Source organism: Camelina sativa, chromosome 7, assembly GCF_000633955.1.
Source record: "Camelina sativa cultivar DH55 chromosome 7, Cs, whole genome shotgun sequence".
Classification (NCBI taxonomy): domain Eukaryota; kingdom Viridiplantae; phylum Streptophyta; class Magnoliopsida; order Brassicales; family Brassicaceae; genus Camelina; species Camelina sativa.
Window position 1 is genome coordinate 9,539,048 of NC_025691.1, and position 12,223 is coordinate 9,551,270.

The 12,223-nt window shown below is 28.5% G+C and overlaps 1 protein-coding gene across 1 annotated transcript; it reads right to left on the reverse strand.

Annotated features, from left to right (window-relative positions):
- Nucleotides 5,131–5,854, reverse strand: LOC104700812 (bZIP transcription factor 2-like). Its single transcript, XM_010416405.1, has one exon. The coding sequence runs from the start codon at nucleotides 5,769–5,771 to the stop codon at nucleotides 5,325–5,327; it is 447 nt and encodes a 148-aa protein (XP_010414707.1). The 5' UTR covers nucleotides 5,772–5,854; the 3' UTR covers nucleotides 5,131–5,324.

Here is a 12,223-nt window from a genome sequence, read left to right on the forward strand (position 1 = left end):
ATAGCTTAAGAGTCGGGTCTGCTCTTCTTCTTTTTACTTTAGGACTCCTATTTCTTTAATGTTAGGTTTAGTCAGCATGTGTACAGAGAAACACGCAAAAAATAGAGTATCTGTTTATTTAAACACGCAAAAATAGAGTATCTGTAAATGAGCACCGTAGTCACACTTCTGGCAATAGTACAATCACAGAAAAAATAGAGTATCTGTAAATGAGCACCGTAGTCACACTTCTGGCAATAGTACAATCACAGAAAAAATAGAGTATCTGTAAATGAGCACCGTAGTCACACTTCTGGCAATAGTACAATCACAGAAAAAATAGAGTATCTGTAAATGAGCACCGTAGTCACACTTCTGGCAATAGTGTTGGTGCGGGATTTAGCACCCCCCACATACCGAACTAAACCAGAAAGATAATTTGGTTATTTAACTGGAAATCTGGTTAAGTACTCAGTTAGGTTATTTAAGCCCATTTCGGATAGAAGAAGCCCAGCCTCGAGGATGAAGAACCGACTTCCACTTCGCCCGGCGGCCGATCTAAGAGATAGAGTAACTTTCCTTATTTCAGTTCGTCTGATAAGGAAAGTTAATATATTGTGCGATTCATGAATATGTATAAAGGGGGAAGGACTTTTCCATTGTAAGGCATCGATTATTGAATACAATTATTGAGTTCTCTTCTTGTTCTTAGCAATAGAAACCCTAATTCTTCTAATATCAAAGCTTAGATTAGTTTTCTAAGAGAGTTTTCTTTACTGAATTTGTTTTCCCCCATAAACAAATTCATTGTGGAAATCCAGTTTCTACAAATAGTACAACCACAGATTATCCAGCATAGTTTCCTGGCAAACATCACACGTAAATATATGACCCTTTGGGCAAGGAGTACTGTAGAGCAAAGCGAGCATGTGCGCGTGCTCATCATGCTTCATGGTCTCTGGCATAGTTAAAATGTAATTTTGTGTGGTATTTATTCATTACCTCTCGAAAATATAATAAATAAATAAACAATTACTAATAACATCTCTTACTTGTTCTAGTAACATCTTTTACTTGTTCTATTTCCGGTGAACAAAAACGACAATATTAGCTAGGATTGCAGAAGAAAAGACTACAAAATTACAATAATATCCTTCATTAAAACGGATTTATGGACGTACACTAAGCAAAAGAACGTTATGTACGTACACTAATCTCAAGAACGTTATGTACGTACACCAAACTGCAACATACATTAAACAAAAGAACATTATGTATGTACACCCAAACTACAGCATGCATAGCTTATATTTTTGACACTTCTATAACTATGTTCAACGGTGGGTTTGACACTTCTATAACTATGCTCAACGGTGTGTTTATTTGTAATTGTGAGAATATGGTGAGAGAATGTGATATTGCACCTTTTAGTTATACATATCTTTATGTGTGATTGTTTCACTTATCTCCCTAATTAGTGTCAAACAAGATTGAATGACCTAGTCCGCTTTATGATGATTGCTATCATGTTTCTCACATAAGTACTTATTTTGAATGTTACATTAAAATAACTTGTGTACGTACATGTTTTGAATGTTTTGTTTGTAAACAATTTGTGTGTTCATATGTACGTATGCATTCATAAGTTGTGTACGTATGCGTTCATATGTACGTACACGTTTATATGTACGTACACGTTCGATTTTAGGTTTAATGAACCCGAAATTACCATAATATCCTCGTCTTCTATCTCTAACATACGACTAAAAAACCTAATTTTCCCTGCCTCACTTTATTTTTTCACGACTTATGTCTATTTTTTTGGTTTCACTTGTGGGGTTTTTACTCAACTATTATAGATTTTCATCTCAACATCTGATTTCTAACTTAAAAACATATAAAAAGTGAGTTATATAGATCCCCCTATAAGTCTATCGCAACTCTATACTGTCTTTACTTGCTCAAAAAAATTCTTATTATTCTGGTAAGACTTACAACTGTCACAAATGCCTACTTAATCTACCACAAATTAGAAGTATACCATTACACTACTAAAACTATTTCAAAAAACAAAGTAAGTATACCAAAAATATTTGTTAAGGACTAAATCTGTCAAATAAATCTGTTGCAACGAGTCATTAGTCTACCATAAATATCTTCCCTACCTTTTAAGTCTATCGATCTACCCCACTCAAAAAATAAGTCTATCATCAAAGGCATTTTCTCTACCAACTTAATCTAACGAAATCAAATATCTATCTAATTAATCTACCATACACATAAGTGTACCATCACTACAACTAAGTATACCAATTATATCTATCGTACCCCTTCACTCTGCCACCTTAATATACCAACTATATCTACCATCTTTATGTACTAGAGTTTCATACCATCAAACAACCGGTAGAATTTTTTTCAGTTCCCAATGTTTTTTTTTCTTTTCAATAGTATTATCCGTAATTGCGTTTTTTTTCAACACTAGTTATAGGGGTACAAATAGTACAAAAGTTATTCTAGTAATTACCAACAATTGTGTGCTACTCTTGTAATAAGGAAACATTTTAGTAATATTATAGTAATTTGTTATTCTCCCTTTAAAATTTGTTGTTCGTCTATGTATATATAGTATTATATACACCTCTATTGCCCTTCTTCTTCTTTAAAAAAAACAAATATGTTAAAATCATAAAATGTATCTTGTGCTTTCTTCTCATTTGTAATTATTGGCCTGTTGAATTCGTTAATGAGGTCAGGTCAGTCTTTAAGTCACAACCTTAATTTTTTGTTTTGTCCCAAATTAAACCTTAGTGGTTGAAGGTCAGATTTTTAACCGCCTTGTCATAGAACCACCACAGATCTGACAGCATTAGCAGATAAAAAGTTAACTTTTTTACCCAAACAAAAATGTCAACAGTTCACATAAAAATAGTCCGATATCTTATATTCTTATATAATACATGAAAACATCTGTTGATTTTGGTTTTATAATAAAGAAAGCAGTTTAGGGCCCTTTAATTTCCCATTTGTTTTTTTTTCTTCTTTTTTGCCAAACAGTATATAACTAAAAACGTTTTCGTTTATGACTTTCGATATTGTTTTAGTTAATTATATGGATTGATTTCGTTCTAATAGTTGAAATCAATTTTCCAACTTCATAATACATTTGCAAGTTATGAGTTTGATATATGAATGAGATGTATACATTGTAGTTGGGGATTTTTTTTTTTTTTTTTTTTTTTTTTTTTTTTTTTTTTTTTTTTTTNTTTATACAGAAGTTTTTTCAATAAAACTTTGACATGAGTAAATAATATGTGAGCTACTATGTGATTGAATAGCAAAAAACTTTAACCAAGTAGAAAAGTAATTTTGATACTTATACATCAATATTGTTTTAAGTTAGATATTTAACACGTCTATAATATATATAACATAATCACTGAAAAATGTAAAATTTTGTTAACTGTTTCACATTAAAAGTGGTATACCATTTTTTTATAAAGGGTATGGTATGGTAAACCATTTTATCACCTTTGTTGGAAAATTTTAAAAAAAAATTCTGAAAATTTAGTATGTGAAGAGATCTTAAAAGTTGAAATAGTAAATTCTTACGAATGTTATTAAACTAAGCTTCGAATACTATCGATGTTCTAATTCCTATGTCCACATTGCCAATATATAGTGAGATATATATACTTATAATAGACTTATGTGAAATAGAGATATTTACGGGTTATTTCAGCGCGATGAACAATGAACCGTCAAAACCCAATCACCCATGTATGTAAAATATCTAAGACAACTTAAAAAAGAGAAAAGTTGTATGTTTCTTTTTTATATGCAAAGAAATTTTTGTCTTTATAGTTTATACAGCCGACATCTTAAATATCTAGAAAATATATTTGTTTAGGGTTATGTAGAAGTTTTGCAAAGATATGTCGGCCGAATAAAAGTGACAAGAAATAGATTTGAGTTCAATTGAATAGAGCTTTATATGATATCCACCGAGAAGATCCCATCACATGACACATCTCTCTTTTTTCCTCTTCCAGACACAGTGACACTACCTTATTTTCTTTGTTCTTTAACGTTGGTAGCTCCTGTACAACTCTTGGGAATGATTCATCTTGATATTTTCGATGAAGTTTCCTTATATAGATAACTTATTTTATTGAAAGTCTCCTTTAATTATTATTTTAATTTCTTACCTACGGACCACTGTATTGGGTTTATACTTCTGTTTTATGTTCCAACTTCTAAACCAAAGTTTGTGAATTTTGATACTATCATTCAAAATCGCAAACGTTCACGTGTTTTATAAGATATTACGCTAATATTTCAAATAACCTGCAAAAAAATTTCACTTATTTACAACCCTTTCTTTTTTACTTATTTACAACCCATATAACAATTCATGACCCTTTTAAATCTGTTGCGAAGTCGTGCATGCATGCATCTCTTTTATGTACAGTATATGATGATCATGTCATGTGTACATAATTAGCCACACAAATAAAGTTCCACGTTTCCTTTATGTGATTTGGTCTAAGATTTTTCTTCTAGCCTCGGCATATATACACACTACCAAAAAGTATTTATTATATTCTGACGGAACACATTTAAAAAAAAAAATTAAATAATAATTATTACCAAACTAGCTCATATAATTATTTCAGAAGATACTTGGTAAATTTTACATTGATTTATAAGGATGTGGATGACTTTAAGAATTGATAGTTAATAGATCTCAAAATGTGTTTTACATTTTTTTAAAGTATGACTCTTTTTTTTTTTTTTCAATTTTAAAGTATGACTCTTTATAAAGCATTGTACACAACATTTTCATCGAGCTAGGGAGCTAGCAAGTTTCAAGTTTCGACCCAGTAGTTTATCTAAGTGTCAATTTAGGGAAGAATTTGTAATTGAGAGTTATGGTCAAAGACTTTGATTTGTATGCCCATTGTTTACACCATGTTTCATGTTCGGATCGGACGCTTGAGTGTACAAGGTATAAAAAAGCAAAACGAGACAGCTGCTAAAATAAGTTTGATGTTTGGCTACTGCCTACTTCGTTCACTACACTATTCTTTGCCGGACAGTCCGATGTGCTCTTTACATAAGCAATAGTGCACACGAAGAGTATTACGATTGTGTTTTATGTAGAGCGAAACAAATTTGACAAATATTATATCTATACAGATTACACATAATATTTACATATACTGATATACACATGCACCTAATTTGAACCAAGATGTGAGAATTCTCATTGAAAATCGTTTTGACCTTTACAAAAATGCTCAAAAAGTTACTTGGCATCGTTTCTGTTTTATTTTATGCCAAACTTAAATCTCGAGCTCTGTGATGTAAGTTACTCTCGTTGAGACTGGCGATTGAATGGCCACTAAAAACCGGTACAAGTCTAGAAGCCTCATTTCAAGGCAAACCGATTCGGTTTTCAACCAGTTATTTTCATTTGATATGTTATTACCACAACTAACCACATTAGCTAACCGGTTTGTCAGCTCCTGATTCCTTTGGTTCAGCCGGTTCAACTCTTCTGTTAATTCTTCAAAACGTTTCTTCTTCTTCAACCTTGATCTCTTTGCCGATTCCCGGTTCGATAATGTCCGCCTTCTCTTCTTCTCATCAGCCTGTACCATCTCGTTTGTACCGCTTGGATTATCCAACTCGTCTGATTGAAGAAACGCCAATATTTCTGTGAGTTCTTCTCCGGTTATCATAGCATCATCAAAGCAGATATGAACCGGCTCTAAATTGGTCGAAAACATTGCTATAAGTAGAAGAGAAAAATCCGGTTTAGTATTAAACCGTTTTATTGGTATGTAAGCTAAGCAAGCAGCCGTAGAATAAAAGCGAGAGGGAAGGGGAAGGACTCAAATGAAACATGGATGGCTATTTATAGAGAGAAATGTGAAAGAACATGTGGGACTCATATAGTGATATATAGTGGTTATTCTTGTCCAATTAGAAAGTGCCAGGTATATTAAAATGTCATAATCAGAGTCAATCTAAGAGATTAATTGGAATGTTTGTCCTTTAGTGCTTTGGATAACATTATTACTATATTATTTTAACTTTTGTTTTTTAATCCTTTTATACCTTTTGTTTGGATTCTGCTTTTTAACCTTTGATCACTTTCGTAGCACTACTTTTTAACTACAGAGATTGTGTATTAGTTTCACATTGTCATTATAAGATTTGTGTGTGTGTGTGTGTGTGTGTGTGTGTGTGTCTTTTTTTGGTGTGTGTGTGTGATGGAGTGATTTCAATTAACAAAGCTCTCTGGGTGTTTAAGGATGTCACCATGTTTTAAAAATCAGTAAGAAAACTATATATTAAAGGTAAAATACTAGAGGGTCAAAATATATGAAAAACTTGTGAGGTATAACAAAATTATAATTATTCTGTGACATTTCTTCAGATCATAATTAAAAATTTAAATGATAAATATTTCTAGTATATAGTTTGTGTTAGTGTTGTCGTTGTGTCACTATCCTGACCGATCTTCAGCACAAACATATTACATATGAACCTTGGTTTTGACTAAGGACTCATAATATTTTCTTACTTATCAGACCAAATTTGAAATTTGTGTAAGATTTCTTGGTATACTGATATGAATTAGTGGTGTGTTACTGTGTTAGATATACTGAGTAGGTTCAAACCAAGAAAATGCATCATTTTTGGTAATTAACTTTTTATGAATGTGATAAAAAGAGGCCACACACTTTTATTAACTTAACTCTTTTCGAGTCCTTTGATTGCTAGAAACGACTCTGGATTCAAGCTTGCATATTACACGTAGTTGATAGAAAAATCAAGAAAATATCCTATACCTAAAGACGAAAGATTTGGAGTTTCTCTATGCATGGATCGTGTGGGGGAGAAAATGGTGTGTGGGTCTTAACGAGAAGAAGAAGATGGGGGTTTAGCTTAATGGCGAAGAATCTAACAAAAAGCATATTACGTTTTAATTTATTTTTTAAGTGTTTGTATTTTTTCTTATCTTTTTAGTAAGATAAAGTAAACAATACAAGTGAAACTACAGCTGCATTCTCTTTAAAGTGTATCTATCACTTTGAATCAAGATAATTCTTTAAATAAAATTGGGTAAATATCTTTTTTTTTTTTTTGTATATTTATACATTTTCTGAACCAAAATTTATCTGTGAAAATATATAATACTGTGATATATTGGAATATTTTGTCAATGGGGTTTAAATGTTTAGTAATCAATCTTGCCTAGTTACAGTAAAAATGGATTATGATTTTTATTAATTTTTTGAGTTGTTAATTTATTAATATACTAATTGATCTGAAAAAAACTAATTTGGAATCGAAAATATATATTAATTTATTGAATTATTAATTTATAGAGATTATATACTAAGGAGTTTTTTGTTTTTTTGTTCTAAATCAAAAATTTATATAGTGGGCGTATCTTGTTTTTTTTTTTTTTTTTGCCTACAATAAAGAACATACTATTCTTATATTTGACCTTCGTAATCACGTCTCAGAAAAATCCAAAGTCCACTGTTTGCGACTTTGTGGCTTTTGTTAGTGGACTCAAACATGCACTCACATTTTCACAACCTCTCTAACCGACTCTATGTTAACCTAATTCTTTTTGTTATAAAAATGGAAACATTAGTTTAACCTCAGACACAAAGTTTTGTCATCTAATTAGGAAATGTCTAACAACCAGTTTATAATTTTTAACAATTCTTTATTGTTGTTATAAAGGTGGGAGCATTAGTTTAACCTCAAACAGAGTTTTTGTCATCTAATTAAGAGATGTCTACCACCAGGAGTTGGATTCATGTGCTTCTTCCCTATTTGCCTCCCCCTAATTTTTTGTTTAATCTTTAGAATTCCACATTCTCAAGTAAAGTCCAACAAAAGTTGGCAAAAAGCTGTTTTATTTCACATGTATTATACTCATAAGTCTATCTCTAACCATATGTAAAAAACCAAATCAAATTGCGCCGAAGTTCTTCAATCCGACTGAACCAAACCTAAGTTTTATAATAACCCAAACATTATACTTTAAAGAAAAAAAATATTTGTGAACCAATTTGACCAAAGTTCGTTAATGTTCGCCTAAAATTAACCTCTTAAATTAATAGAAAATGCAAAATAAGAATTATTTTAATTATTGCTAATTTTTCTAATAAAAAATCAGATCGAGTTTGAACATAAATTATAGGGTGTCAAAATGGGTAACCCGACCCAATCCGATCCATACCCACATGGGTTTAAAGACATTTTTGGGTGGGTTCAACCCGACCTATTTATTATAATGGGTTGAATTTACAGTAAAACCTCTATAAATTAATACTCTATAAATTAATAAACACTATAAATTAATAAATTTTGATAGTCACAAGTCGGGCCAGTGTAAAAATTAACAATATTCGATAAGATAATAAGATAATAATTTTTTTGAAATCTCCATGTAAAATCTGGTCCCAATAATATCATAAATTAATAATCTTGTAAATATATATATATATATATATATATATACTGATATAATAGTTTATGTTTCTCCTAAAGCTCATTTCTATAGAACAATTGTAATGTTGTATTTTCAAACTATAATGATTTCTCTAAAATATTTTATAACATGTCTTACAAATAATTAAATTTTAAAGTTTTAATTTTTAGATATGCATCATTTACAATTTGATAATTTGATAGATAATTAAAATAGGAGAATTGATATTATCATTCATAGATTTGAATTTATGTATGTCATGTGTATCAGTCAATTTGTCTATAGTATTTGTAATTTATTGTCAATAATGCTTTCTAAATATTACAATTTCCATTCCTAAACCATAAAATTTATAACATCCGAAATTTTAATCTTATTTTGCTATAATTGTTCCAATTCATAATTTTAAAAAATTTAAACAATTAAAAATATATCTATAAATTAATAATTATTAATTTATACTATAAAATAATAATAATTAATTTATAGATAAATTAATATCACTATAAATTAATAAAATGTCTTGGTCCCAACATTATTAATTTATAGAGGTTTTACTGTATATACCCAAACCCAATAATATAAAACTCAATGGTTAAATGGATTATATGGGTTACCCATATATAAATAAAATAAAATAAAATAATTAATATTAAATCTATAACATGAATTATAAAACCAACCAAAGTTTTCAAGTTTAAGAAAATAATATCTAGATATTAAAGAAAAACTTCACATTTATTTTAGATCATTGACATATATATTATTGTTTACTTTTTTTTTTTTTAGCAAAGAAGAAAAACTTAACATTTATTTTAGATATTTTACATAAATTAGTTACAAAAATAAGATATTTTACATATTAATATATACATATATATTATATTATATTATATGCATATACAGTAGAACCTCTATAAATTAATACTTTTTAAATTAATACTTGCTATAAATTAATATTTTTTTCTGTCCCGAGTTGGGCCGGTGTAAAAAATGACACAATTCGATAAAATAATAAGATAATACTTTTTTTTTGAAATTCTATGTAAAAATATGGTCCCATAAATATTATAAATTAATAATGATATAAAATTAGTTTATATATATATATTTAAGAAAATTTAGTGAAATATGACTTTATTGTTGTTTGCCTATTCTTGAAATTGCATTCTTGTTGGAACTCATCTATATTCTTTCTCATTGTATCAAAACCTTTGTGTTGTTTTCTTAGATTGCATCTAAAAGTTGTGAAATGTCCTAGACGCAATAATTGTTTTCTTACGTGTATTTGGTTATAAAGATACCACAATATCTTCTTGGACTTTATTATGAAGGATAATAACAACAATTTCCTTTAAACTCTGAACTTCTAAATATTAATCATTTTCACCTGGATAATCTAGTAAACTATTGACATCCATCATATTATGATAGCCGACACTATAAATTAAGAAAATTCTATAAAAGTGTGAATTATAACAAAAGTATCTTATTTATAATAGAAAATATTTAACTATGAAAATGAAAAAAAAATCTTTATAAATTAATATTTTTTAATTTATCAATAAATTAATAAAATTTTGTGGTCCCAACGTTATTAATTTATAGAGGTTTTACTGTATATATATTATTTTTGTTTTTTTCGATTAACCCATGGGTAACCCAGAACCCTAATGGATTACCTTGATAAACCCACGTACCCGTTGGACAAACCCATCAAAACCCATTTATTTTATATGGGTATAAAAACTTAATCCATTTCCGTTAAAATAATGAACAATACTTGGGGTGAACCTCTTCATTCACCCCCTTATAAAATAAGAAAATAAAATATGTATACATTATTATAAAATGAACAATACTTAGGGGTGAACCTCTCCATTCACCTCCTTGTAAAATAAGGAAATAAAATCTGTATACATTATTATAAAATTAAAAACTTAAACCACTCTTTTATAAACCCAAACTGACATATAATTTCATTCTAATTGTAAAATCTAAACCCTAACCATCTCATTTGTAAACCCAAACCGACATATAATTTCGTTCTAATTGTAAAATCTAAACCCTAACCATCTCATTTGTAAACCCAAACCGACATATAATTTTGTTCTAATTGTAAAATCTAAATCCTAACCATCTCATTTGTAAACCCAAACCGACATATAATTTCGTTCTAATTATAAAATCTAAACCCTAACCACCTCATCTGTAAACCCAAACTGACATATAATTTCGTTTTAATTATAAAATCTAAACCCTAAAAAAATTATTTGTAAGCCTAAACCGACATATAATTTCGTTTTGATTGTAAAATCTAAACCCTAAACAATTTATTTGTAAACCCAAACCGACACATAATTTTGTTCTAATTGTAAAATCTAAACCAAGCCAATATTTAATTTTCCTTAATTAAAAGTATACAGAATTTGTTTCCTTAATTGGTTTTGCTTTTTAATTTAATTTTAATTTATTTTTAAAATGAGATCATGTATAGAAGATTTTGATTGGTTGAAAAGGAGGAGGTGAATGGAGAGGTTCACCTCTAAGGGTGAACCTAAGTATTTTTCTTATAAAATTAGAAACTTAAACCGCTCTTTTATAAACCCAAATCGATATATATTTTCGTTCTAATTGTAAATTCTAAACCCTAACCATCTCATTTGTAAACCCAAACTGACATATAATTTCGTTCTAATTGTAAAATCTAAACCCTAACCATCTCATTTGTAAACCCAAACCGACATATAATTTTGTTCTAATTGTAAAATTTAAACCTTAATCACCTCATTTGTATAACCAAACCGACATATAATTTTGTTTTAATTATAAAATCTAAACCCTAATTCTCATTTATAAACCCAAACCGATATATAACATCGTTTAATTGTAAAATCTAAATCAAGCCAATATTTAACTTTCTTTAAATAAAAGTATACAGAATTTGTTTCCTTAATTAGTTTTACTTTTTTATTTAATTTTTATTTATTTTTTAAATAAAATATTAGTTAGAACATTCTGATTAGTTGAGAGGGAGGGATACCTAAGTATTTTTCTAAAATAAACAGGGTAAACCCATAGGTTAATAAAAACTTTACCTATTTTAACACCTCTAATAAATTATAATCTAAACAGTAGAGAAATCCACCAAAACTATGTACAACAAAATTCATTAAGAACTAGATTCTAACCCGCGGTATACCGCGGGACAATTTTTTAATAATTAAATTTTTATTTTTGAAGTTATATATATTAATTTTTTTTGTTTTGTTTAGTGTTTAAGATTGTATAATTGTATATTGATTGTTATTTTAAATTAAAATATTTTGTGTGCTTTAGTAATAGACATTCAGATAAACTATATAGTCATATTTGTGTAAATTCTAACCCGCTCCATCACATGACTCAGAGAATTTAAATTTCTTTTAGCAAATTAAAATATTTAGAATATTTTATTTTCTTGCTTTAAATATTATTATTATGGAATACTAATTAATTTCAGATTTCTTTTAAGTATATTTTTGGAAGTAATTTAAGTTTGGTGTAAACTAATTTTGATACACAAAAACTTACTTTAGAAATGCCAATTTGGGATTTCAAGAAAGATATATTTTTATTGCAAAAAAAAAATCTTTTCTAATAGTTAAACAAATACTAAAAAAGTGTAGACTCGTCAAATAAGTCTAAGTGATATGATCAATAAAACACTATACTCTATTGTTA

Bases quoted from the DNA above. Each gene is read 5' to 3' on its own strand.
- LOC104700812 (XM_010416405.1), bottom strand. From the start codon at position 5,771: ATGTTTTCGACCAATTTAGAGCCGGTTCATATCTGCTTTGATGATGCT.